This window comes from Centropristis striata, chromosome 13 (genome assembly GCF_030273125.1).
Source record: "Centropristis striata isolate RG_2023a ecotype Rhode Island chromosome 13, C.striata_1.0, whole genome shotgun sequence".
Classification (NCBI taxonomy): Eukaryota; Metazoa; Chordata; class Actinopteri; order Perciformes; family Serranidae; genus Centropristis; species Centropristis striata.
Window position 1 is genome coordinate 6,602,763 of NC_081529.1, and position 27,996 is coordinate 6,630,758.

General features: G+C 39.6%; 3 protein-coding genes across 3 annotated transcripts; 1 reads left to right on the top strand and 2 right to left on the bottom strand.

Annotated features, from left to right (window-relative positions):
- The first annotated feature begins 11,218 nt into the window (after window positions 1-11,218).
- Window positions 11,219-19,739, top strand: napsa (napsin A aspartic peptidase). Its single transcript, XM_059347794.1, has 9 exons — window positions 11,219-11,377; window positions 11,731-11,884; window positions 13,629-13,752; window positions 15,246-15,364; window positions 15,517-15,716; window positions 15,808-15,930; window positions 17,015-17,159; window positions 17,265-17,363; window positions 19,007-19,739. The coding sequence occupies exons 1-9, from the start codon at window positions 11,310-11,312 to the stop codon at window positions 19,166-19,168; spliced, it is 1,194 nt and encodes a 397-aa protein (XP_059203777.1). The 5' UTR covers window positions 11,219-11,309; the 3' UTR covers window positions 19,169-19,739.
- Window positions 19,740-22,419: 2,680 nt separating this feature from the next.
- On the bottom strand, window positions 22,420-26,165 carry mief1 (mitochondrial elongation factor 1). The gene is made up of 5 exons (XM_059347793.1): window positions 26,030-26,165; window positions 25,642-25,795; window positions 25,339-25,519; window positions 24,615-24,886; window positions 22,420-23,817 (listed from the first exon to the last, which is right to left on the bottom strand). The coding sequence occupies exons 2-5, from the start codon at window positions 25,786-25,788 to the stop codon at window positions 22,978-22,980; spliced, it is 1,440 nt and encodes a 479-aa protein (XP_059203776.1). The 5' UTR covers window positions 25,789-25,795; window positions 26,030-26,165; the 3' UTR covers window positions 22,420-22,977.
- Window positions 26,092-27,618, bottom strand: LOC131983158 (mitochondrial ribosome and complex I assembly factor AltMIEF1-like). The gene is made up of 2 exons (XM_059347795.1): window positions 27,528-27,618; window positions 26,092-26,341 (listed from the first exon to the last, which is right to left on the bottom strand). The coding sequence occupies exon 2, from the start codon at window positions 26,302-26,304 to the stop codon at window positions 26,092-26,094; it is 213 nt and encodes a 70-aa protein (XP_059203778.1). The 5' UTR covers window positions 26,305-26,341; window positions 27,528-27,618.
- Window positions 27,619-27,996: the final 378 nt, after the last annotated feature.

The following is a 27,996-nucleotide window of genomic DNA, read 5'->3' on the forward strand; positions in this document are numbered from 1 at the left end:
ACCACCACCTGCTGTATTGGAGTGTGTAGATGCTGGGAATAATAAATAAATAATAATAATTTAGCAGCCCAATATATGTTTAGCATCCCTAAATTGCAACAATGAAATTCTCTTTCTCTCTCTCTCTCTATCTATCTATCTATCTCTCAAACACACACACACACACACACACACACACACACACACACACTAAACCGAAACAAACCAAAAAGTTTGTTTGATTCAACCAAACATTTCCCACATACGATTCATGTAATTCAGGTCATCCTGCAGATTTACAGCCAGCAAGCGAACTCTCTCGGAAAACTTGGTCTTCATCGACTTCTTCAGCCTCTGTGTCTCGTCATCCTTGAAATACTGATCCAGTTCTTTATTAAAAGCCAGAAGCAGTTTCTCAGACGTCCCACTTGTGTGTGCAGCAGAAGTCCGCCTATCATTGGTCATGTTAAACACAGACTGTGACAGATGTGCCACCTTCAGAGCGTCCGGCTGGGTGCCCGCCCTCTGCAACCTGGCGATGTCGTGCCTTCGCAGCTCATTCATCCCAGAGAGGATAAAACCCAGGCACTGCTCCAGGTCGACCACATTGCTTTTATAATCATATACTAGTTTCTCAACTTTCATCCTGCACACAACCTTTTTGTTGGCCTTGGCAGTGTGGGCGCCTATACCCCCAGCGGACGCCACCATACCGGCGCCAATGGCTGTCGCCACCAGCGATGTTCCAAAGGTCACTGGAGCCAAGGCGATACCCAGGATCGCCGTCACCCCTCCAACAGCTCCTGTGGTGCCTCCAGCAATGGTTATGTTTTTGGCCTTCTTCTTTATCTTGTCCAGGCAGTCGGAGATGGAGCTGAAATCCACGATGATGTTCCGCAGGGTTTCATTGCGTTTCATCATGAGGAGGTTGTAGAGACGCAGGGCCTTTTTCACATTCATGGCCCTCTCATTAAATGATCTGCATAGGGACAGTGATGGAAATAATTTAGCCCATTGACTTTAATGTCACATTTAGGTAGTTGTAATGTAATTCAGGCTGTTATGGTGAGCAGTTTGCATGTGGTGAATGGTTTGAACAAAACCAAGACTTTCACCCAGGAGACCAGCATTTGTGTCTCGTGGGAAACCAAAAGTAAACTGTTATTTGAAGTAACCAATGTAACCATGTCACTTCCGGTATTTACGTTCTAACTGCTCGTAACTGCTAAACCGATAACAACCTACGAGAAGGTAGAGTAAGCCCCTACTTGCCCATATTTTGGGATGATAACTGTTTATAATCGCCCATTTAATTGTGTGATAATGTTTTCAATCTTAGACCAGGAGACCAGTAATCACGTCCTGTTTGTGTGCCCTTGGAAGTTAAGTACAGAAGTTGTTTTTTACAACCCAACCCTGTCCTTTCCCCCTAACCTTAACAAGGTAGTTTTAGTGACTAAACCTAACAAAATTGTTTTGTTTCACAGTGATTAAAACAGTGATCATCCCACGTTGAAAATAGCAAGTCCCGGTCATATTTTGTAGCATATCAAATTTCTGTGCATTACTTTTCATAGGAAATCCTACAAACCCATTCATGTGAAAACATTGTGTAGTTATGTGTCAAGATCCAGAAAACTGTAGCTGTGTCAAACTATGCATTTCATTTGCATACTCTGAACTATTTGCTTTAAAAAAAAAAGATGAAGATCACTTTAAATTCCTAGAAATACTTTAACAGGAAACTAACTTCACCAAACCAATATCTCCAGTATATAACAAGGAATTCATGATTCTGTGTGGTCACCTGATTTCCTCCTCTATACTGAGACCATACACTGAGGGAGTCATGAAGTCAGGTTCTGTTGAAGTGACAGCACAGATATTAGATAATGTACACTTTGATTGTGCTCATGTTACTGTGAACAATGTGGTTTCAGAAAACAAAATGTTGTACTTACTTGCCACTTTTTTCAACCATCTCACCATCTCATAGATGCTCTGAGGAAAAGATGCTATTCATGAAACCGCCTCAAATAAAGTTGAAGATTAAATTATGCACAGTTTATCTTCAGGTGGAGGTGTGGAGCAGAAGTCGTACCTCTGGGTCGTCTTTGGTCTGACGCTGAGAAGTGGGCCAGTCAGTCTGGTAGCGTAGTGTTGGCCTCCCAAGAGTCTGGCAGTGTTTAAAGGTACAGTGTGTAAGATATGACCAGATTGTTTTTGTTTACAAAAACAACATTCCAAAGTTGAACCAACGTTATCGACAGTTTTGACTTTATGTTGTGTCTTACCATCTTATCTGTATCCTCTTCTGGCAGAACGTCGAGGTAGGGACGGTGCTCTATCTCATTGTACAGTGAGTCGAATGGCGTCCCTTCTGAAGGTGGGGGTGGCGGGATGAATGAAGGTGGTGGTGGTATGCTCTGTAATGAATGAATAGGGAACAATATGAATAGTTTTGTGTCTTTTTTCCACAAAAGGACACTGTTGGGGCTTTTTTTAAATTTGGCATCATGGGAAGAAAGTGAAACTAGATAATCAGAGCATTTAACCAAGGAAACTCATCTTCAGCAACAAGAGAGATTTTCTGTACACATAGTGAAATGGTTGGGATGGTAAGGCAACTGGCTTTGGGTAGATGCTTGATGTAAAACTAGTCGTCTTCATTTTTCTCAGTCAAAGAGGTTGTTATTTAACTCGATGCACCAAATGTGGATATCACTTCCTGTTATCAGCACCAACAGCACTTGGGCTGTCCTGACCAAAATCTGCAATCACACTGACTAAACAGCGTAAAATGCAGGAAAAAGAATAGTGCCACCTCATGCATCTGATTTTCCATGACTAAACCTGTGATTTTGAACCTTTTGTTGCTGTTTTTAACTGTAGTCTGCAGTTGCTCTCATACCTGTGAAGGCGAGGATTCATATACAGAGACACGGAAGGACGGCTCGAGTTGAGGCAGGACTGCAGGTCTGTCTGTACCATCTGTGACCTGAAAGTCAAACACATTCACATTGTGGTTACATAATGTGGTTAAATATAACAAAACCTTGGATGTATTCCAACGTTTCTTTTCATACAGGCTGCTGAGCTTTAATGCTATTGGTTGTTGAGTTGAAATATTTATTTATTACCCAAAAACTAACGCCTGCAATTTACCGTTGTATTATAAGTCTCGCAGATGGTCACTTCTTCTTCTTCTATGGAGTCTGTTGGTGAGGCTGGAGATTGTTGCACAGAGTTGACGTAGGACTGTCTGGATAACTGACTCCCACCATAGTAGCTCTATGAGAGAAAATATTAACCACCCAGTGAAAATAAAGCTTTATTCAACATATTTCCAATTTTTAAATCAGGAACAGGTTAATAAGGTTTTGGGACAACTCAGAAATGACCTTCACTTGTGTCTCAAAGACGTTTTATGTGTTGCAGAAAGGTTGAGACGAGGTGAAAAATGTTAGCCCTTACCCCAGATTTCAGGCTCGCTGTAGAACGTTGTGTATCGTACTTTATGGAGGGAGGTGGGGGGCGTTTAGGCCGCAGCTTAGAAGGAGATTGTGTTTTCTCAGTACTGACGTCAGGAGGCTAGCAGAAAATTAAGAAGGAGGAAGTAAGTTATAATGTCTTGACTTGCCCATTGTATCATTCAGTGTTGATATTGACTCAAAACACATAACATTTGAAACGTTTTTATAAATGGTATACATCAAGGGTTTGTTTGCTGCAGCCATGTTGGATCCGTAAGAAAACTACAAAACTACAAGCTTCCGTGTGCCGAGTAGTACGCGTCATCGTCTTAACGTCCGTCCCCGCTCTGTGATTGGATCCCTAAAACAGGGCTAAGAAACGGCTGTAGTTTCCAGACTGTGTGGAGGTTCAAAATTAAATTCAAGCACGCAAGGCAGTATGGGTACACCCAGGCTAATAGTGCCTCACATTATGCTCAGAATCGGAAGTCATGTAGTGATTGTCTCCCTCGACTGCTGCTGTGAGTTGTCCTGACGTCCCGTATTTGCTCAGTGCTGGTCGAGGAGGACGAACAGGGCGAGGCGTCTTATTGGGAGCAGAAAATTCACTTTGTTGGGAACTCTGATGACAGAAAGACATGAAAAATGTATATATGCTAATTAATACTGGCTCTCATGAGTTAATCTTAGAGACAAGATCACCACTCACCACAGCGTTTGTTGTATCGTTAGATGTGTCTGCAGGGTCAACAGTGCCATTGATCTTGTCGTTGTTACCCTGGGACTTTGGTAGTATTTTAGACCTGGGGCGAGGCACAGGCCTGACTTTAACCTCCGACGGGCTTTCATTTTCAACAGCAGGCTGACAAAAAAATTTAAGTAATGTGTGAGGACAGCATCAAACAAAGAAAATCTATGCAAAGTCTATGCAAAGAAGTTCAAACTCAAGTCCAAGGACTTTTACTCCACTCTGAATGTCCCTGGTTTCTTTAAAGACGACACAAGACACTAACATGCAACTACCAGCAGACACTTCAAAATACATATAGCAATTCATGCATTCAAATGGACCACTGTTAGCAGGAATTAAGGTTTACCGATGGTGCATCCAGGTCTTCATAGATCGGCTGTTGGACTTCATAGGAGTTGGTGAGGGTGGACTTCATTGCATACTTTGTCCTGGGGGGTTTGGGGGGCTATGGGGACAGAAATCAACTGTTTAATATTAAGATCAGAGCAGAGGCTGCCAAAAAAACAAATCACTGGTTTTAAATTGTGGCAGGGAGAGGAAGTACCAGGTTCCTTGTCTAATTGACAGTTCAGTTCCTGTAACCTTTTTATCACTGAACAAAAAAGCATGGGTGTGGTGGGGAAGTTATATTACTTTAAAAAAAAACCTGGTCTTCAGCAACTCAATACCCTGTATACATTTGGGTTAATGATTACAACATATATTCCTAAGTTTTGGATTCAGATTGTGCTACTCAGCATTTATTACTATCGTTGATGGATAAAGTAAGGGTTCCTTGCGGCAAAAATGAGACAATTCATTCCCAAATCAATTTTCTTGAATGTAATGGAACCAGAAGCTCAGATGAGCTTCAGAATGTCCACTGTGAAAAAAGCTGATTGTAGCTGTCATTATCAGTGTTGTTGATTGTAGACATTTTCTAATCTAGAGCAGTGTAAAATAAAAGCTTATGCGTCATGAGTAGTTAATAACACCCTTACAAGGAAATACAAATGCGTCCATAGCTTCTGAAGCAAGTCTATAAATTATATCTCTTCTGCTGGAGTGTTGGCAGACACACTAATTGGTACTGTGCCTTTAAATGATATGATGATCTCGGAGCACTGTCTATCAAGCAAAGAGAAATATGATTGTAATGCATTGAGAAAAGTATGTGACGAACCAGCGGAGCAGAAATCAACATTGTTTATAAAAACATTGTTGGTCTTGCCAATGAGATGGTTTGCAGGAAACCGCACACACCCAAAACCGGCAGTGTAATTAGTGGTGCCCTACATATTTCACTAGTGGCATATTGTGTCTAGGATTGTGTGCTTCTCTGATGGGGTTGGTGTCTTATTAATACGATAGTTGGATGGCTGCTTGAAGGGTGGAACTATAGCAAAATCACAAATTCTAAAGGGATAGTTTTTGAAGTGGGTTGTCTGAGGTACTTTTCTGCTACCCCGTCCACATTCGTACATTGCTTAGTTTTCGTGTCAGTACTCCTTCTTGTTTCTTCAAACTGGGGGTGTGCTGACCTCCATCTACTGTAGGTAATACACTGATTATGGATACGTGCCTCACATAACCCTACTTCAGAAAAAAATCTAAAATAGCCATTTGATCATTAAAGCTCACCACCACGTGCTGCTGTATTCACAAGTTTTTCACTGGTTTGTGACGTTAAACTAGACTTCCACATTGTCTTTTATTCTGTACATGCAACCAGTGGTGGAAGATGTACTTACCTTTTACTTAAAGCAGCTACAAGTATTCTAACTGGTTCGAAACTTAGCTTAACACTGATGACCTGATCTATATGACCTTCATCAGTAAGAAGATTGAAAAATGTACTTGTTGAATATTTCAATGTCACAGTGAAGTTGATCTTTGACCTTTTGAACATAAAATGTAATTATATGCATAATAATATAAATGTAATCATTTTATCTTACAAAATGTTTGTGTGAAATTAGTTTATGAATTTTTGAGGTCTCTCCAAATTCCCTCCAGGCGTTCCTGAGATATTGAGTTCACAAGAGTAGAACGGACAGACTAACAAAAGCATGGATACGGGCTGTGCCATAAGTTGTGTTTGAAACACTACCATTGTTATTGTCCACAGGGGCCACTAAAATCAGCACAAAAATTAAAGTACCTTATTCTAGCTCTTAGTACATTTACATTTAGTCATTCAGCAGACACTTTTATCCAAAGCGACTTACAGGAAGAATAAAAGCAAACAATGAAGATATAGTGCAATAAGAGCCATTAGTGCATCAATAAGTGCTAGTGACAATTCTTTAAGGAGTAGAATTATCGTGTGGTGCTAGGAGAGAAGATGCTCTCTGAAGAGCTGGGTCTTCAGGAGTTTTTTAAAGGTAGAGAGGGACGCCCCTGCTCTGGTTGGAACTGGTAGTAAAAGTAGCAATATCCAATTTAAAAATACATGAATTAAACATTAAAAAGTCATGAATTCAAAATCTTACATAAGTAAAGTGAAAAATGTTTAAGCATCAAAATATATAGAAAATCTCTAAAGTAAAAGTGTTCATTATGTAATACCTATATATAATATCACTGGATTATAATTATTGATGCATTAATGTTACATCATTATTAGTAAAATTAATTAGTATCACTATGTTGCAGCTACTATGGCACATTTCAAATTCTTATATACCACCGGGTAGCTTGATTCTTAAAATGACATCAATATTTACATGTTGATTCATATTTTGTATTAATAATGTGAACCTACAAAGTAACTAATGTTGTCAGATAAATGTAGTGGAGTTAAAGGATAGCATAGCATAAAATGAAGATACTAGTATGACCTAAGTACAACCTCAAACTTGTACTGAAGTCCTTGAGTATATGTTTATTACATTCCACCTCTTCATGCAACTCTCATGTGAGGCGCCACCGACATGTTTCTGAGTCTGAGAAGGGAGCCGCCAGGTGCAACCAGTTACACCCTTGTAAATTAGTCTGTGATGTATTCTTTCGTCCAAACTCTCTTCTAAAACAAATATTTGACAATTTGTAACAGAAAGAGCTGATTCTTACCGTCATGTTCCACTGTATACCCCTATTCTGTTTGATCCTTTAGTCATGGATCCAGTGTGAGAAATGGCTGGACAAGTCTCTCACACGTTTACATGCCTGTACTCTCGTCTGACAACAAACGCCGGAGATGCCTCTCTCTGTGCCGTCCAGGCTACAGGGGTGATTTCCCTGCAACGTCACAACAGAGAGAACATTGTAGGGGTGGATCCTCTTTTCGCAAAACTTCCACATTTATAAACAACAAGTGAAAAGTAATATGTCAATACAGACATTTACACACGCACACACACCTGTCATCCTCAGCTATGAGGATATTAGATCGACTTAAATTTTTTTCCTGGGGCTTACCCTAACCTTGATCGTCATCATTTCATACCAAACACCAACCTTAACCATAACCTTCACCAAACACCAAGTTTTAACCCTAAAACGTAAAAGTTTACCTTGTAGGAGACCAGCTTTTCTTTTTGAACAGCCTTTAGTCTGATTGATGATGATAGACGGTGTGTGTGTGAGTCTTTATGCCAAAGTTTTTGTGTTTCTTTGTTGAGGAGTCTAAAACTCGTTCAACAGGCCAAGTGAGTGTTATTGTGATCATGTTGGCAAATGCTTTCACACCTTGTCATGAGCATGTATCTGAAAGGGCAGCTTGTTGAATGATGGCTTGAATGACTCATAAATCTGTATTTACTAGAGTGCTCAACCTCCCCCTGACATATTTTGTGTGATCTGAAGAGTAGCTGGCATTTTTGTAAATACACTTACATGTCTGCTTACGTGCCAAGAGGTAGATGAGAAGAATGATAACTCTCCCTGAGCGTCCAGGCTACCAGGGTGTTCCCTGAGGTTTCCCTACATGCCACAACAGAGAGAACATTGTAGGGGTGTATCCCCCCTAGCAAATGTGAAGCTGAAGCCAGCAGCAGGTTAGTTTAGCTTAGCATAAACACTGGAAATAGGGGGAAACAGCTAGCTCTGTTCAAAGGTAACACACATCTGTCTACAAGAGCAAACGTTTACTAATTAGCACATTTTCATATATTTTAATGCAAAACAACCACTAGAAAAAGAGGGAAATGTCATTTTTACACTGCGTTTTTGTATGATTATACAAACAAGATATAACGATGCTAATGTGTTAGCTGTAGAGATGCTAATAGGCTAACTGTTTGAGTAGCAAAGTATGGGCTGGTGTTATTTTTAGATGGCAAAATTAGGCAAACTATTTTCATAATAACACATAAACAATATGATAGCAGTTTATTTGCTGTCGTGTAGTCTTATGAAGGCATAACCCTACCCAGGATGTGGTAGAAAAACATGGGCTGCTTTCCAGTACCCATGCATACTATGCAATGCAAGAGAAAGCATGTCCAAATGCACTGATGTCAGATGCTATTCAACACTGGTGAAAAATAATATGTCAGTAAAGCCATTTACACACAATGAACCAGTCATCATTGAGTATTGAACAAGAAATTGCATCAACTTTTTTCCCCGGGGCTTAGCCTAACCTTGACCACCATCATTTCATACCAAACACCAACCTTAACCCACCCTGACCGTCACCAAACACCAAGATTTAACCCTAAAATGTAAAGGACATGGATTACTCTCCAGTACCCATGCATACTATACAATGCCAGAGAAAACGTTTACGATGTCCAAATACATTGTATGTCCCTTGTATGTAGATCCTTTGCTCCTACAGCCATCAGGCTGTCTAATTCTTCAAGAATTAACAGACTAACTGAATTTCCCCTTGGGGACGAATAAAATAATTTTGAATTTGAATTTGAATGTCGGATTCAATGAGTCAAAAATATAAATATCAAATATTTATCTTCCTAATACTCACAGTTAATCCAAAAAAGTGGCAAAGAAGTGACACAGGAGCAAGCTGAATGCAGCGGTGAGCCACCTGTGAGGGCAGCATTCAAAGCATGGTGATCATAGTTTGGGTTAATGCTGCATTACGTAGCTGTTGAATAATTCAGTTGAAGATTATGTTTTATGTTGTGACTTGATTTGGGACTTGGCATGCTTCGACTAACACATTCCACCAACTCAGGATTCCCTGCTGCAGCACTTGTAGCAAGTTGCCTACCAGTCTGGGATCTGGGCAACATCTGAACTGGCCCAGCAGCCGACACCCAGTCCAGAAGGATGGGGATGGACATTGGATGCAGACAGCCAGGTCTGGCTTCCTGTATGGAGCATTCTACCAATCGCTTCATTAGCCTGCAGTGAACTGGTGTGGTTGTAAAAGTGCAAGTGACTGGTGCAAGGTGCTCATGCAGGGCGGTACACTGGAATTGCAAATATCTTTGTTGTTGTAAATGTAATAAATAATAAAAGTGAAGCTAATAAAGTTTAATTAAATGTATGCATGTTATCATTTTTTCCAGAATACATGCACTGTATATGACCTATATTAATGTCCGACTGCTTAAAAACTGAGTTGGAAATTACGTAAATACATGGCCAAAATGAACATATCTATTTGATCAAATAATCATCTATTGATATTCTCGAAAGCTTTAATGGATTCCATTACCCAGAAAATGTATGTTTTAACACCAAGATTAACCTTCTAAGTGGCTTGGAAGATATATTGGTTCTCATAGATTTTATATGGCTGCCATCTCCGATCCGCAATCTTAATTAAGTGGCTCCCACCAAAAATTTTAACTTATGGTGATAGAGAGCATGTGGAAAATGTGATGCTTTTGCCCAAGACAAAATGACTTGGGACTTATTTGAGACTTGGACCAAATGACTTGAGTCACGTGTGTGATTTGCAGAAATGTACAATACACTTTTTCCCTTGGCTGAATGCATAATGGGTTGCATTATGATCATGTAGAACCCTGTGTTTTTTAAGCTTGATACGAAAAATCTTAACCACTATCATTATGCCCTGTTTCTCTGAGGGCCCAGATGAAATGGAATTACAATGCAACCCCTAAACCACAGGAGTAACTCTTTAATTTGATTAGGTGGGTTGCTATTGTCATGTGTTTCTCAAATACAAGCAATTTTTCATTAAAAGTGCAAGATTTGATAAAGCCGAAAGTATTCTCACGTGTTGCTAAACTTACTTATCTGTAAGCTTTGGTTTGTGTTCAGTCACGGTTCTACGCAGGGGCCTAACTGCCCTGTGAAGAAGCCCTTGGCCCCTGCTGTGGCCCCTGTGTCAAATTAATATTAAAATGATGAATTTCTAACGATGAACGACGGAACAATTCTTACCTATTTTTATTCAAACAATATCTTGTTGTACACAAAAGGAACCAAGAATGTGTGTATTGTATAATAGTTAAATTGTGCAATAAAAGCTTGTGTAAATAAAAAAGATAATTCTCACTGTACTGCACTTTCAAAATAAAAAAATAAATTGTGCACAAAAATGAGAAATGTCATTGTCATACGAAAATAACTGTTATTGTTGGTAATTCTCATTGTTTCAATCAATGTATTTGTATCTTCCATATATACTTAAATTAAATTTTTTAAATAAGCTTAAATAAAGGTTTTGAATGCTTAAATATCATCTTTGCCGTTTTTTAATGTGCCCCTCTGATTAAACACTGGCCCCTCCTTGGCCCCCACAGTAAAATTAGTCTAGAACCGTCACTGTTTGTGTTTATAGACTCTCTGAGGAAAAACTATTCAATAAACTGTATGAAGAATGTTTTTATCTCTATCTGTAGGAAACGTTTTCTCAGCTGAAGTTGTTCAAACATTAACACAATGTGCTATTATGTGCCGTATCATTCATTTCATAGTCACAATACAACTCGTGACCCTACAGGGACCTAGTGCACCGGTTTGTAATGGGGGTGATTGACATCCTCTTCAACCAATAAGAACGCGTTCCTGGTTATTTTCCTCCAATCACAGAGCCGTACAACGGGGAAACCGAGTAAACGCGGACATTGCCGAAGCGTCTTCACTCCACTTTCTGCGTCAGTGAGGATAGTGGTCTCTGTGAATGCGCGCCCCTGAATATCGGAAACAAATTCAAAGTGTGTGTTATTTCTCCGAGGACAGAAATGACACGGCTCAAGATGTTTTATATCATCGGGGCGCTGCTGGTGACACAAAGCGCCGCCATCTTCAGGTAAATACTGTCTCTCAGCTGATGTTTTGGCAACTTGAGTGAGCTAATGTTACGTTTAAGCCTATATTATCACTTAGCAACAGTTAGGTGAGCTTTATTGAATGCAGATGAATATGCGCGCGTGTCAACTTCTTTGTTTTATGTTCTGATAGCGCCGCGTGCACGTTTGTCCAATTAATGTTCAAAGTACACCTGTAGGCTCTTAAAGTGATGTAGCGCCACAGTTTGTTCACTTACAAAATTTGCATGAAAGAAGACGGAAGCGCTTTGTACCAGGAAACAGGCGTTCCACGCGCATGACGCACGCGCATGGTTGTACCCGTGACATTTAATTCAATAACATTTTATTTCAGAGTCCCCCTTCATAAAACCAGAAGCCTTCGCCGCCTGATGAGCGACAATGGGCTGTCTCTGGAGGAGCTGCGGGCTTTAGCGAGCAGCAGCGGAGCAGCGGACAGCGCCCCCTTCCCCAAACTACCAGTGGAAAGGCTCACCAACTTCATGGATGTATGTGTGCTACAGTAGTTAAACTCAGCATGACAAATTAAGTCATTCTCTCCCCATGATGTGAGCAGAAACTCACTGTGGTTTATAGTGAGGGAGTGAAGCCAGTTCTAATGTATGAAACGTCACATATCTTCACTTAATCCAAGAGATTTTGGCTACAAAACGCACAGTCTGTGAAAAGAACAACATTTCAGCAGTTATGCCAGTGAGCGATGGATGGATAGATAGATAGATAGATAGATAGATAGATAGATGGGAACTTTATTAATCCCTCTGGAAGATTCCCGCAGGAAATTGCACTTTCAGAGTGGTGGAATGTAACTAAGTACATTTACTCAAGTACTGTACTGAAGTACAATTTTGAGGTACTTGCACTTTTCTTGAGTATTTCCATTTTATGCTTTAGTTACTTTTCAGGTCAAGATTTAACATAAAACAATATGATCGATTTAAAATTATTTGACATTTGTTTTTAAATGATACCTCATAACAGTATATTAGGTGCTTAAATGTGCCATGGTTTTACAAAATTAAAATGCTGCTTACATAAATGCATCAATACAAATAATGTTATATATTCTGAACAAACAATCTGAGTGGGGCCATTCTGCATAACATAAGAACACTTTTACTTTACTATACTTCAAGTACTTTTTGATGCTGATACTTTTACTACTGTACATTTTGAATGCAGGACTTTTACTTGTAGTGGAGTAATTCTGCAGTGTGGTATTAGAAATTTTACTTAAGTAAGGGATCTAAATACTTTTTCCACCACTGGAAAAAGGAGAGAGTGTCGAGGTAAATATTAGACTTGGGCACCCATGATATTCTTATCTCTCTTTGTTTGGGCCTCTTACTTTAAATAGTAAGGTTTGCATGGAAACAGGAAGACCTTTTACTCTGACTTTGTTTCTAATGCTTATTTTATGGAGCCAAGTGGACAACTTTATTGTTTGATAAGCCTTAACAACTTAGTTTACTGGTTACACCTTTGCAAGTTTTTAGTTGGGGCTGAGTCATTTTATTATATTACATTTTTTATTGCAGTTTGAACATTTTGACTCTCGGCGATTATAATAAAAATAAAAAATAAATAAGGCAATCAAGCAAACGATTATTGTGCTGCATTATGTTTCACAGCAATGCTGTCCTTTTATCTTGTGTCATAAATCCAGCGCTCCCTCTTTATTTTGTAGACTTGATGTTTAATGTGGTTTATCAAAATGATGACTTTTCAGCAGGTTGTGTCAGTGCACTACAAAATATTTGATCTATTATAGTCTAATTTATTCATTTATATTTATTTTTTATAAATGTATTTGTTTTTTATATATTGAATATATATTTAGCAGTTTTAAGTTATTTAAGTTTTTCTTATTTTGATCACATTTTTATATTTATTTAAATTTGAATATACTATATATAAGATTTTTTTTAAACATTTGTGATAAAAAATGAATGTCTGTTTTTTTTCTTTTTTTGCATTAATTTTTACAGCTGAATTTTGTTTAAATATAAGGAAATCCACTGTGAGAAAGACATTTTTGATTTAAAGTTTATTAAAAGCATGACATTTCAGGTTTCAAAGTCAATACGTAAGTGTATTAAATAATTCTGATCTCAATATTGATCCAAATGATTTTGATTATGATTTTTGCAGAATATACCTACTCTAAGTCAAAGTCTTTCCTCTGACAGCTGTATTGGTGGTTTCCCAGCAATGTCCTTGTTGTGTCCTCAGGCTCAGTACTATGGGATGATCAGCATCGGCACGCCCCCACAGGACTTCACTGTGCTGTTCGACACCGGCTCCTCCAACCTCTGGGTCCCCTCCATCCACTGCTCCTTCTTCGATCTGGCCTGCTGTGAGTTTGGGGAACTGACTCATTCAGCATGCTCAATTTGTGTATCTGTTGGCTACTTCCTGTAATGCTTTCTATATTTACTGAGCAGTAGAGACTAAAATATCACACCTCTTCTGGATTTTCCCCTAGAGTTGCTTTTACATGAAGTATGTATGCAACAGTTTCACTGTATCTTAGGCTGTTTGACTTCTTTAGTCCCATGTCCATTAACAGTTTAGTACTTAGTACTTATGTTTAACTAACTTCACTGTACAAGTCAGCAGTCTGACATAAATGTTGTCGCAGTACAGTACAATAAATAACATTACAATGCAAAGTAGATTGTAAGTAGGACAACAGTTCAAAAGACAAAAGTAACAAGAAGGAATGACCCTTTGCCCTAATTAAAAGGATGTAAAACCAAACCATGACCTTTGACCAAACTGTCTGTAACATTCTGAAAGAGTCACTGACAGAAAATCACTTTAGTCTATCTGTAATACCATCCGCTCTGTTCAGGATAGGGTAGAGAAAGTTTTTCATGTTGTCTAGACGGGCAGAGATTCAAAGCCTGGGGCACCTTTAGTAAAAATGACTCAATTTAAATCCCTTAATCTTGGTAACAATAAACAAAATTATTAATAGTTTTATTGTTTATTCAGTGTAATAACTAAAAAAACTTTAAACATTCTAGTATTAGAGTGTTCCCGGTGGCACACCTGGTAAGAGCGTATACCACAGAGGCCCAGTCCTCGTTAGCGGGCGGCCCGGGTTTGAATCCGGCTGGGTTCCCTTTCCCTCTGTCTCCCCATTTAACTCTAAATATCTCTACTGTCAATAAAACTATAAAATGCCCCAAAACATATTTAAAAAGACATTCTACTATTAAATCATAAATCTCTGCTATTTGTCGCTCCAAATCGCCTACAGCCATGAACAGATTTTGAGACAATAAGGCCCTGAACACAACGGTGTTAAGGCCCCCACCCCTCTTAAATAAGGGCAAGATCCCCAAATCAAAAGACACAAAACTGTGTCGTCTGGCATCTCTTTGTAGTTTTTTGTCTCTTTGTAGTCAATTTATGTCTCTTTTTAGGTTTTTTAAATCTCTTTGTAGTTATTTCATCTCTTTCGACTCTTGTTTTGTCTCTTTCAAGTTGTTTTTGTTTGTCTTTTTGTCGTTTTTCATCTCTGTAGTTTGTGAGTCTTTGAAGTTCCTTTTGCTTGTTGTTGTCTTTTCTTATTTTTGTCTCTTTATAGTTTTGCGTCACTTTGTGGTCCTTTGACTTTCCACCAAGGAAAGTCAGCAGTCACTTTATACGGAGGTTCTGATACTAAAAAGCCAACAACCTCTCATCTTCTGACTCGGGTAGGGTCAGATTACAGCGGTTCCTGTGCCTCGCCTCCAGCCACACGTTTGACTCTGTTTCAAACTATTATCGGTGTGTTATCACAAACATTATTCTGTTTTCTAAATCTGCATTTTCCATTTTGCTCGGCCATCCTCTCTCTAGGGCTTCATCACCGTTACAACTCGAAGAAGTCGAGCACATACGTGAAGAATGGCACCGAGTTCTCCATCCGGTACGGCAGAGGCAGTTTGTCTGGCTTCATCAGTGGAGACACTGTCTCTGTGAGTTTGAGAAACTCTCACTCACATTCCTTCGCTCACTCACATGGCCCTTTGTGTAACTGAATTCCTCAATTTTGGTAGTCACGCCATTCCTATCTTTTCATTAAAATGCTTTTTTTTCTCCTTTCTAATCGTCTCTTTCCTGCTCGCAGGTTGCCGGGCTTCCTGTTCCTGGCCAGCAGTTTGGTGAAGCAGTGAAGCAGCCTGGCATCACATTTGCAGTGGCGCGGTTCGATGGGGTCTTGGGCATGGCCTACCCCTCCATATCAGTCGCTAATGTCACCCCGGTGTTTGACACGGCCATGGCTGCCAAGCTGCTGCCACAGAACATTTTCTCTTTCTACATCAGCAGGTTGGTGTCCGACAGAAGATGCACAGAGTTATACATACGAGTGTTTATTGTGAATACAGCCAGTTATTCTTCTGTCCACTGTGTGTCTTAGAGACCCGACAGCAGCAGTAGGAGGAGAGTTGATGCTGGGTGGGACAGACCCCCAGTACTACACCGGAGACCTGCACTATGTCAATGTCACACGAAAGGCCTACTGGCAGATCAAGATGAGTGGGTGAGAACAAACCTTTTGTGGCATTGAAACAAGGAACTTGAATAGTTTGGTGAGGTTGACTCACTTTCTGTTCTGTGTTTGTCATTGACACAATGTTCACTTTTGGTGTCATGCATTCCTTTCCCTGGTAACTGATATGGGAAACTTGTACTTCTGGTTAATGTTTCCTTGATGAATAATAGGACAAACTGAATGAGCCTCAGTTGTCCTTGAATATGTTTTTAAATCACAAATCTGACATGAGAAGATCTTGATACACCATGGAGGCATACCATGAACTTAAAGTAACATTACATTCCCTTAGCTTTAAACCGTATATCCCACAGCATGTAGAATCATATGTACAGTACAGGCCAAAAGTTTGGACACACACCTTCTCATTCAATGCGTTTTCTTTATTTTCATGACTATTTACATTGTAGATTCTCACTGAAGGCATCAAAACTATGAATGAACACATATGGAATTATGTTCTTAACAAAAAAAGTGTGAAATAACTGAAAACATGTCTTGTATTTTAGATTCCTCAAAGTAGCCACCCTTTGCTTACTAGAATATAAGACATGTTTTCAGTTATTTCACACATTTTTGTTAAGTACATAATTCCACATGTGTTCATTAATAGTTTTGATGAATCTACAATGTAAATAGTCATGAAAATAAAGGAAACTCATTGAATGAGAAGGTGTGTCCAAACTTTTGGCCTGTACTGTATGTAATCACACCATGAGAGACTAGATAGTCAATAGCTACGTGGTATACCAAGAAGTGTCTGGTAATTTTATTAACAGGACTACTTTTCAAGGTACTACAAGGTCTTTCAGCCTGTTGTTATCCAAGTTTTCATAGCGGTCTAAAGAGCTGCAAAAAAAAATTGGCAAATAAGCCAGTCACTTTACTTTTTATTATAATCAAACAAAGAGAAATGTTATCCCCTCTATCTGGGTCTTTTGGATGGTGTAAAAGGCTATTATAGTTTACATAAATATTCTCTTGTTTTTAAAGGCTGCATTTGGAAATGAACTGATGCGTTTTGTCTCTCTGCCCCACCCTGCTGCTGCTCCCTCTCTAACCTGCCCTGCAGAGTTGAAGTTGGCAACCAGCTGACTCTCTGCAAAGCCGGTTGCCAGGCTATTGTCGACACTGGAACGTCCCTAATTGTAGGTCCTCTGGAGGAAATCCGGGCGTTGCACAAAGCCATCGGAGCTCTGCCCCTGCTGATGGGAGAGGTACAGATCACACAGGATGTCTGTGATGCAACTTTAAAACCTTCACTGGAGCAATTTTGTTCTTGAGATCACTCCAGCATATTCTCCTCTCTCCCTCCTCTCTAGTACTGGATCGACTGTAAAAGGATCGCATCTCTCCCCGTCATCTCCTTCAACATTGGAGGGAAGATGTTTAACCTGACAGGAGAGGATTATGTCATGAAGGTAGATACACTGACGTCAGATGGATGACATCCACTTTAATTTTGTCACTGCCAAAACCAATTAAAGGTTGGGGTGTACCCAAGTACTTTCTATATTCTACAAACAGTTTTAGATGACCGTATTGATGAAAAATACTTTATTTAAGTCCATTACAGAGTGCAATATCTGCCTTAAAGGTATTAAAAGTTTAACTTTGAAGGACACTTCAAAGTGGAAGTGGAAAATAATTGACAGCAGCTGTTATTATGTTATTGTTTATTGTCTACTGGACATCGAAAAAGAGAAGTCTTGGTGAAATGTTGCAGTTGTGTCACTTTTTTGTACTGTTCCTCTGTTGGATATTATGAAACCATCTCAAGTCATGCTAATGCCTTAAAGTATAAGACTCAGCTGATTTGAAACCTGCAAGAATTACACTTGGGGGCAGCAAAAATCAGGCTGTATCAACGACCATCAAGGTTAATTAATGTACATGTGAGGGTTTTTGGAAGATGCCAATGTTAATATATCCAGAATATAATTCTGAAAAAAAAGTCAGATCAGACATACATTTTTTTTGTCCACAAATCCCATAAAATTACCAATTTTAGCACTGCATTCATCCTTTTATAACAAGTGTTTTCCTAGTGAAAGCCTAAAGTAGCTAATTTCTCTGTGCCATAGAGCTCCATTGTTGTTGTATTACATAACGCTTCAGTGAGTCACAGCGCTGCGCTGGGCGGCATGTCCCTTAATTGATGACCATGGGTGCTGTAGTTGTCCAACAATTCCACAGATGCTATGGGGGTGTTGTAATAACCAAGCGGCAACCTCCGGGGCTGAAAAGTAAAGCCAACCAAGAATTGACAAAAACTGCAGTTCCCTTCAGTGGCCACTTGAGGCTAGCTCCAAAAGCGAGTCAATCTCCATAGACCCTCATGTAAAAATAACCAATTTTAGAGCAGCATTAACACATTTCCCTGTTTCCTGACAACTGTGAGGTCTTCTATAACTCACCTGTTAATTTATATCGAGGCTTAAAGTTATGCATAATTATGACTAGTCTACGTTTTCATTAGTCATTTATTTGGGGGGAAATGCAGGTATAAAGCAATACTAGGTCTTAAGGCATGTTTTTCGTTAAAAGTATGATTGAATTATAACCAGCACTGCATTCATAATCACTCTTTCATCACATGTTCAGATCATTTGCCAACATCCCATTAAACAGGAATCCAGTAAACTGACAACCCACAGTACATGTCCCATCACTGTCTGAACCAAAGGACTATATGCTTCATGTACCTTTTGATTATATCACTTAATTAAATATATTTAATGTTTTTTTATATTTCAGTTAACCTGCAGATCGTAGCATAAAGCAAAATACTAGCCAACTGTAACCCTGTAGCTTGGTTGAGCTATTTAATTTTGAATTGATCTTTTTCTATTTGTTCTTTATTGTAAAACAAAAATTAAATATAAATTACTTGTTCACTTTAAATCCTAATTTCCACAGTCTCAAATTTTCAAAATGCCTGCATATGACATAGTAAATGAACCTAGAGCAAAAAACTACTGTAGTTCCATTTTATTCCTGTTATTTACAATAAAATGTCACCACTGAATATATAAAAACTGAAAAGTATTTGCTTTTGTTGCAGGAGACTCAGATGGGTACATCCATCTGTCTGTCAGGCTTCATGGCCATGGATATCCCGCCTCCCGCAGGGCCCCTGTGGATCCTGGGAGACGTATTCATCGGGAGATACTACACCGTGTTTGACAGGAACGCAGACCGCGTGGGGTTTGCACCCGCCAAGTAGATAACTGAGCACAGTTTGTGTGAAATATGTTGCACTTCTCATTTCTAGTGGTTTTCTGATTTTTCACAACAAGCAAAGCTAAATTTCATCATCAATGTTGCATTGTTTCATTTGCAACATTAAAGCATTTTATGTTCCATCACTTCAAGACCTAGCTCACCATATAAATCTCACATTTGCTTACAATATTGTTTACATGACACTAGCTGCTGATGAGCAAGTATAGATGCTATATTAGCTAGTTCCACATATTGGCAACATGTGTTTTGTGCCACTGAACAAAGGGACTGTTGAATTCAACTTGTCTTATAAGCCGCTTTTCAGTTTGAGCTCCATCTTTGATACAGCAGCATTCAGTCAGAGCTTTGCATTTTTGTTTTTACAGTTTCATTTTTGTAATATAGATGCTTGAGGGGGTTTGAAGCACATTTCCAGTTCCCAATATTGAATAACACATTTGATTAGGGCTACTTTTGTATACTGAAACTCTCTAAGGATGTGTCACCTTTGTGAATTTTATTACCAAATCTCACTGAATAAAGCTTTAAATAAATGTTTTGTCAAATTTGAATAGATGTTTGAATTGAGATCTGCCATATTGTAGTAAGTCATCCACACTGCATCAACAGAAAAACAACATAAGCCTACAGAATGTCATCTGTAACGTTTAATGAAGTATACAAAGTGCTGCAACGTTCAACTCCAGAGCTGAACTAAAAAAAAAAAAAAAAAAGCTGGGGGAAAATACACAGCATGCAACAAAGCATATGGCTAGTATGAACTCCACAAGGTAGAGGTAGTGATCTACTTTGGGTTTTTGTTTTACAATATTACAAATGTGGCACAGTGACTCCCCTCTCCTTCAGCACAGCAGTAAGTCGTAGCATAAACTTGGTCTGCAAAGGAAGACGCTTAATATGCAAAAAAAGACTGTGGATTAATTTTATATCGGTACATCCAGAACAAAGCACTTAATGAAGCACGAGAAGTGATACTTTACATGTTGAGTTGAATGCAAATAAATAATCGGCTCTTTTTGGTTACAAATGTACAATAAATACAAAAATATTCACCTGTTTCTCCGTTATCTGGATGACGATTATTAATTGAATGCACAACAGAACTATAAACCTGAATCCCTCCATATTGTACACGATACAAACCGTGGGGATCGAGAGGACACCTGCTCTATATCACTGCATTTTTTTTTCTCCATTCTAAGGCTAAAAGTGAGAACAAAAAGCAACCATGTGATTATTTTGGGTAGTCATTTAGAGACACAAACTTGACAGTGTGGCAGCTATTGTTGTGGTGACTCCACCTACTTTCACCTGCACAGAGTCGCAGTCCAGTCTAGCATCAGGAACCTCGGCTATTAAAGCTGCTTGTGGATCCGCAGACAGATCCCTCTCAATCTGATCATGATCTTAAAGAGATTAGCACCTGTAATCTATTTATATACACCTGCCAGGCAGCACAGATCATATGTTGTTGGTACTCTTCATGTACAGGACCAGAACTGGCCTGTGGCCTAGTATACTGCACTAATCCATGTCTGGCTTCCTACTCTAGACAGACCGGGCACCCATACGTTAATCAGGGTTTAATGTGGACACAAATACAGAACTACAGAGGTAACGAGCTCCATGCTCTGACTGCAATCAGGCCAGGAAGTTAATACTGAGACTAATTCACCTAATGACAAACGTTAGTACCATGTTTACTGCAGGGTGTTGTGGGTAATGTCCAGTACTGAAGGGAATGACGCTAAGGACAGAGGATCTGAACTGGAATTTAAATTAAAGCAACAAAAAAAAAACTTAGACAAAAGCATGTCCTGCCAAGACACGTTTGACCAACTTTGTAACATTTTGACAGTGCAAAAATCACCAGGGTGTCACGTTATAATTATTAATAATGATCATTTAATTTCCTTATTTAAGTTATTTTACCGTTTTTACGATGAAATAATTAATACTTTCCTAATTACTTGTAAAACTATAATTTGTTCATTTAACAGATTGTTGCACATATAACATTTTATATACCATAGTATTTCATGTCTACCAAATTACATTTAATAATTTCATCTATTAACATTACAAAATAGATGGATTAGATATCAGTAAAATATATATCATGATCAATTATAAATTAGTTTGTAAACCATATATACAGACTTAAGTTTGCTATTATAAAGTTGCAACAAACTTATAATTAAAAGGTTTATGAAGAATCAAGATACATTCATTTGGCCTCATTAAATATTTAATTGGCTATCTATAAACATGATTATTTGGACCCAGATAATATCTTTATAAAATAGAAATATTTATTAACAATATAATGGGTATTATAGGCACTAGTTGCAACTTTATAATGCAAATAATTATTCGGTTTACAAAAAAATTACTTACCCTGAAAGTGTTACAACTGTCTGGTCCATCTATTTATGTAATATTTACAGATGTTTTTTGACACATTCCTTTAAGGCTGACAATTTGGAAATGATTAACAAAAGACTTAATATAGTAAATGAAATGTTCTAATAAGTGCTCAATAAACTGTTGAATAAACTACATTATAGCATTACTAATAATTAGTCAACCTAATTTTTTCATTATTACCAGTATAATAACGCAAGTTTAACAAATCACTACACCTTTTTTAAATAATGGTCATTATAAAGTGTGACCATAACACGTGATGGTCTTGTAAGATTAAAAAAGATGATTAAAGCATATCAGACCTGTGCACCAAAGCAACAAATGTGAGAGTGAAGAAGAAACCTTTTCATAACAAACAAAGAGCAGCTCTGTATTGCAAACAGTCACATTGAAACATTTTCCGTTCTCGCCAAAATAAGGGTATGACAAAATGGTGGTACTATATTGTTTGAACGTCATGGTCACCAACGAATCAGAAACTTCACAATTCCATAAATGGTCGAATGTTCAATTTGGTGATGTATATTTAACTTCCCATCAGCTTCATGGTTGAATGACTTGAGTTAGAAATATTACAAATAGACATCAACATATAATGTATATGTGTGTATTCACCTTAGAGGATAGGTAGATAACACATGCAAGCTGCACACATTCCAATCACAGCCTAATGTTTGTTTACATAGATCCTTGGAAAGCATACATCTTGAACACTGCAGCCACTGTATTAATGAAGTTCTCTCTATCAAACACTAGCAGTATTTAATATTCCTTGTGATAATAAAAGGGAGCATGAAAAGACAGTTAGCTTGTCTCTCTTACTCTCAACAATTTATTAGCTTTTGAGTTGGCATACACACAATCAGCATTACACTCATGGACCCATCTCAGAACAGAGTAAACAACATTTACTCCCACAGTGACCCGCCAACAAGTTAAAAAGAGCTTGAATAGGATGCAGATATACACATTGACTTCCCTTCCTATTCTGAGATGGAGCGACCAATGCAGAGTGCAGTCTCTCCATCGTAAGGTATGAGGCCCTAACAGCATGTCTACTCTTTACTTCATTAATACAATGGCTTTAGTGAGAGCCATGAGCGGTCACTTTCATCTGAGATTAAAATAGTATTTGCAGGACAGCTTTCATGTCGAGATCTCAACATTACATATCTGCTACAGTGTGTATCACTTTTTTTCTCACTGATGGCATCTAAGACTGTTTCAAGAGAGCTGATGATTCCATGCAGTTGTTTTTTTCCCCCCCTTGAAACCTCATTATGGCTCGAGGTCATTTCCCACAAAAAGTGGCTCACATTTCAAATCCATGTTGCTATGCGGTGACGTTCTTATACGAGGTTGTCAGGGATGTGGCGGCTGAGCCACAGCAGTCCTCAGCAGCCCCTCTGGATCTGAGAGGGCGCAGTAGAGCGTGTAGCCCAGCTCGTCCACTTCATGTTCAGTCAGCTCACAGAATAAGTTCACTTTAGGGCTGAGGGCGCACGGCAGCCTCCCGGCCTCTAGGTGTCCCACTAGCGCTCGCAGCAGCTGGAGGAAGCGGTCGGCCAGCGCCTCCTGGGTCCAGTCGCCTTCTTTTTCGCACAGCAACAAGATGGCATTGGTGAGCTGGCTGGCGTTGAGCCGGTTAAGGGCGGGGTTGAGCTTGCACACTGCCTTCGCCAGCTTGAGGCAGGCGCATCGGCAGCCTCCGTCCTCCTGGTCCAGAGCCCTGAGTCGTGCCGTCTCTGCCACGCGAAAGCTCTGCCGCCAAAGGTTTTCATGGCGCTCCGCGGCGAGCCGATGTGGTTTGGCGATCAGCGAGGTTGCGTCCTCCATCACAAGCAAGGGCAGGAAGTCCACGTAGAGTTTCCGGTCTGTCTCGTACTGCACCTCCAGGGTCAGTGTTTCTGAGGGAACAACAGGACGAATGATGTAGTCGAGGACGCTCCCTATAGCTGGCCAGTTGATGGAGCCAGCCACCAGCTTGTCAAAGACCTCGAGGACTGATTTAGGGGAGAGGTAGCCTCCGACCATGCAGCGGTCCCAGTAGCTGCTGTTCCGCGGGAAATACTCCAAATTCTCCCTGCGGACGAGCCAGAAACCTGGGACATTCATGATGGTGTCCTCCCCGGGGATGGACGACCACAGGTTCTTCTCCAAGATAAGAGGCACCATGAGCTGGGCGTGGTCCGCTGTCACCACCTAAAAGATGAAGGAAGGAGATAAAACTAAAGAAAGCATGGCAATGTATTTATCTTTCAAAGACACTGCGTCATTTGTTTCAGCTAAAGCGTACACAGCTGCAGCAGAGCACGCTCCCAAGAACTGAACACTGTCTAACAAAAAAGAAAGAAATAAAAGCAGTCAAAAAATATTTAAGTTCTTTGAAAGAGAGGAGCACCACCAGCCGTCACATCTCCGTAGACACACAAGCTGCAGCTAAAGTTTAAACTTGTGGTATGTTATTTATATTTATTTATTTATTTATTTATAAGTTATTATAACTTATGGTAAATCCATTGAAACAGCCCAGGATAGTTGAGACGGTCTTCTTTTCGAAATGAAAATACATGTATGGAAATTAAATATAATAATAATAAATTATTATTATTATTATATTCACAGTAAGAATAAAACATTATCAGTGTCCCTTAGAGATTAAGAAATCCAACTAAAAATGATGATGAAAATTACTATATTCTTTAATTTTGGGGTGCAGGAGAAGCCCAATCCTAACAATGACTGATAAATTGAAGTCCTGAAGCCGCTTAGTAAGGAGTTGATCTTTTTAAGCATTGTCGGAGCAGGGAGAAATTTAAAAACATGCTAGACAAGTGGTACTCCAGGAGAAGGTTTGGAAACGGTGATCAGACCAAATCTTTTTAAAATGACCTTACTATAAAAACAAACTGTGATGGAAAGACAGACGTAAAGTTGAATATTCGTCTCAAGCTAAACTTAAAACTGTCAAATAGTAGGAGGATTTAGTAACTTCTTACCTGCAGGTCATCATACAGACTGCCACTCAGGTACATCTCTCTGAGCGGCATGTCAGGCAGTTTGGCGTGAAGGAACACTCGGAGTTCGGCACAGATGTCCAGCGCTGCCCTCCTTGCCACAGCCTGCTCGTCAGCAGGGATGTTGACATTATTTTGGTAGAACTCCCACAGATGTTCCTGCAGCGACAGACGCATTCTGGCACGCTGCATGTCGGACTGAGTGGCACCGCCACCTCCCACAGCAGCTCGACCCAAAGCCCTCCGCAGACAGTCTGAGGAGATCAGAGGAAATTTAAAGCTAAAATATATATTGTGCAAAATGTCTTTGTGTATATGCAAGAGAGTGTTTTTTTAATCTTCCCTCTTCCTCCTTTTCAAATAATCATTTTTGAAGGGGAGGGAAGACAAGAGAGGCATGTGTGTGTTTTTAAATATGAATCTAAAAATACTACTTACAGGGCTTCTACAGTATCTGAGAAATTATGACATCAGGTTTAACTACACCATTACAAACTAATATCAAACAGCTGGCTGACTAACTACTGCACCCACTGTAAAGAAAGAGTAAGAATCCTCCAAACAGGCTGACTGTCAACAGATAAATAGACAAGATGGCTGAGCCAAAATATGGGCTGATCAACACTGCACAATATAACATGAAAAAGACATTGAGGCAATGGCTTGACACATTTTATTGAAATTTTAAAGGGGACTGTTTTCTCACCTGGTTCAAAAGCATGTGAGGAAGTGGGCAGAGACTGCAGAGACCTGCTAACTCCTGACTTCATGTCATGGTTAAGTACCCGAGGTGACGAACCCATCCAGGCGGGCTCCTCCCAGCTTCTCTTCCCTGACGGCTCCATATTAGTGGGGCTGGAGGGAGCACTCATGGCACGGTCATACATCTGCAACAAAGAATTGTGTGCATATTGTTGGTATGGGTGCTAAAGTAAGAGACTTTTTTTGTCCATCATACATGAGAATGAAGGATGTGGAGAAAATGAAAAGTTGGAAATAAACTGCTTACTCTTTTGACAGCAAGTGTTGCAATGCCGAGCATGGCTGCTCCTCCCACTCCCAGCACAAGCTTGGCATTGGAAAGCATGAAGTCAATGGCTGTGCCAATCCCATTGTCATCTTTCTTCCCTTTACGGTCTCCATTCACCCCCGCCATCCTACCACTGAATACGAAGACAGAGAGTAAGACAAAGAGGATGGGGACAGAAAAAGTCCTTTTGTTTGTTCTGTTGCTGAACTTATATTGAGTCTACAGAAGGAGAATCTATAAATAGCCACACCCAACATTGTACTAGTCCTGACCTGTGATCTTTAGCCCTATCTTATCCCCCACAATAGTGTATGACAACTAAACATTTTCAGTGCTGACTAAAAGATTACTTCATTTGCAAACCCACCTTGGAAATACACCTCCAGACGACCTTTAACCCACCTCCAGACGACACGTGACCCCTTCTCCCTACATAAGACCACCCAATCGGCTGTTGAGGAAGAACTGGCCCCTCTTCAGTGCGTCCTCCTTATCTTCAGGTATTGTCAAGGCTTGGCAGCGGCGAAACTCGCGAGCCACGGCACGGCGATAGTAGTTGCGGTCGGTGTACTGAAGGTGGCGCCCTGCACGGAGCAGCGCCCGGTACAGCTCCAGCACGGCACTTCGAGACCAGCCGCCCATCAGGGAACACACATGGAGAGGGGGGACACCCTGGGACCTGGAGGAAAGGAGAGTAGAAGTTATCAAGGCTATTTAAAAAAAAACAACTGATTGACAATCATATTTTCTGGCTGCACAGATCCAACAAGCAGAAAATGAAGTGGTCCTCAAGCTGTAGCGCCACTGTGTGCAAGTTTGTAATTAAAAAAAATATATATATATATTCTATAATGTGTACTTGAGTGGTATTGAAAAAGGCACCAGTGTCATTTTTTATAGTAGGTTGAGGTTAAAGATTTTGTGACAAGCTTAGAAGGGACTGGTATTAACCATAGACTGTATAAAGTCTATTACCATAGATGTAGCCTATGTTGACAGACAGCAAAGTTGCATCATTTTTTACGACATGAGCAAATAGGATGACAAAGCAAAAATGACTCTTGTCATCACTGGCTCAATGCTTATGGAAGGATATAACTGGAAAGTGAAATAATGTGGAGTCACTGTCCGAGAGAATGGGTGGAGAAAGTTTGCAGAGATTCATTAATTTAATCTGTTTATGTCTTGCACTTGGAAGGCTACCAGTGAAAGCTATCTGCCTTTCACTCGTGGCTAGTAATCACTCTGTTGTGGGTTATTAAAAGTATTTAAGGATGCAAAAAGTCAGCACTACTCCACAGTTCATCCATAACCAGTGCAGCAATGGTTTTGATCAATCTGCCTTTGCCTTAGAGAAACTATGTAACAGTTTAAATGTACCTGTAAGAGCACGCCGCCTGTATAAAATCAGAAGTCAGAACTACCTTTGCTGGTTTATATTACATCTGTAGCACTAAGGGGTCACATTCAACAACATGACTGGTGCAGTGTAAGCATGTAGAGACTGTAACGTTAACGCTCGCTAAAGTTAGCAACCATTCAAATGTGACCACTTAGCTACACACATACACAGCGACTGGTACTATGTGAACATTGTCTCTGCAGACTGGGAAATAATTGCAGTGTAATCTACCGAGGGTTTCAATTGTCTTCAGAAAATGGCTGGCTCAATGGAAAGTCACACACTTGCTCACTCTTGACTAGCACGTTAGCTTAACACGCTAACTAGCTATTAGGCTAAGAAAGCGCTGACCTTACCTTCAGCCAGCCCTTCCGACTAGACACACACACACACAAAGTGCAGGGGGCAAAGCGGGAGCAAAACACAAGTACACACAGCAGAAAGGAAACCCGCTTAGACCTACGTTTCAGAAATTAGACCAAAGATTATATCTTCAGACAGAGGCAGGGCTCTGTTCAAGCCGGGGTCACAATCGACAGTTATAACCGGAAACAATTAGGAGTCAAATACTACATCCGGGTGACTCATAGACCGTATAAAAGGGGTTACTGCGATTTTGTTACAATATAGTCAGTACAATGGACTACAATAATATCAAGATGGTTTTTCATTTTATAATTTTGTGTGCTTAATTTATTGTAACTCTACTTTTATGCTATATTTTGCAAGTTACAGGTAAGTCCCAAGTCCTACACATTGACTTTTGAGTCCAAAACAAGTCATAATGCACTTTTCCCTTAAATGTATTGCCATTTTAACACCATACTAATATTATATTTAATGTCCAAAATCGTGAATGCTTTTAGAAATGTGTATTTCTTTGTTAAAACAAGTGCAACTATCATCATGAAAATCATGGGAAAAAAGTAGGG

What these genes read in the sequence shown, in the direction of transcription:
- napsa (XM_059347794.1), top strand. Translation starts at nt 11,310, where the DNA reads ATGACACGGCTCAAGATGTTTTATATCATCGGGGCGCTGCTGGTGACA. An exon ending in CTTCTTCGATCTGGCCTGCT is followed by an intron (nt 13,753 to 15,245) that starts GTGAGTTTGGGG and finishes TCCTCTCTCTAG; the next exon opens with GGCTTCATCACCGTTACAAC. An exon ending in GAGAGGATTATGTCATGAAG is followed by an intron (nt 17,364 to 19,006) that starts GTAGATACACTG and finishes CTTTTGTTGCAG; the next exon opens with GAGACTCAGATGGGTACATC.
- mief1 (XM_059347793.1), bottom strand. Translation starts at nt 25,788, where the DNA reads ATGGCGGGGGTGAATGGAGACCGTAAAGGGAAGAAAGATGACAATGGG. An exon ending in CAACACTTGCTGTCAAAAGA is followed by an intron (nt 25,520 to 25,641) that starts GTAAGCAGTTTA and finishes TCTTTGTTGCAG; the next exon opens with ATGTATGACCGTGCCATGAG. An exon ending in GTCTGTATGATGACCTGCAG is followed by an intron (nt 23,818 to 24,614) that starts GTAAGAAGTTAC and finishes TTCATCTTTTAG; the next exon opens with GTGGTGACAGCGGACCACGC.
- LOC131983158 (XM_059347795.1), bottom strand. Translation starts at nt 26,304, where the DNA reads ATGGGCGGCTGGTCTCGAAGTGCCGTGCTGGAGCTGTACCGGGCGCTG.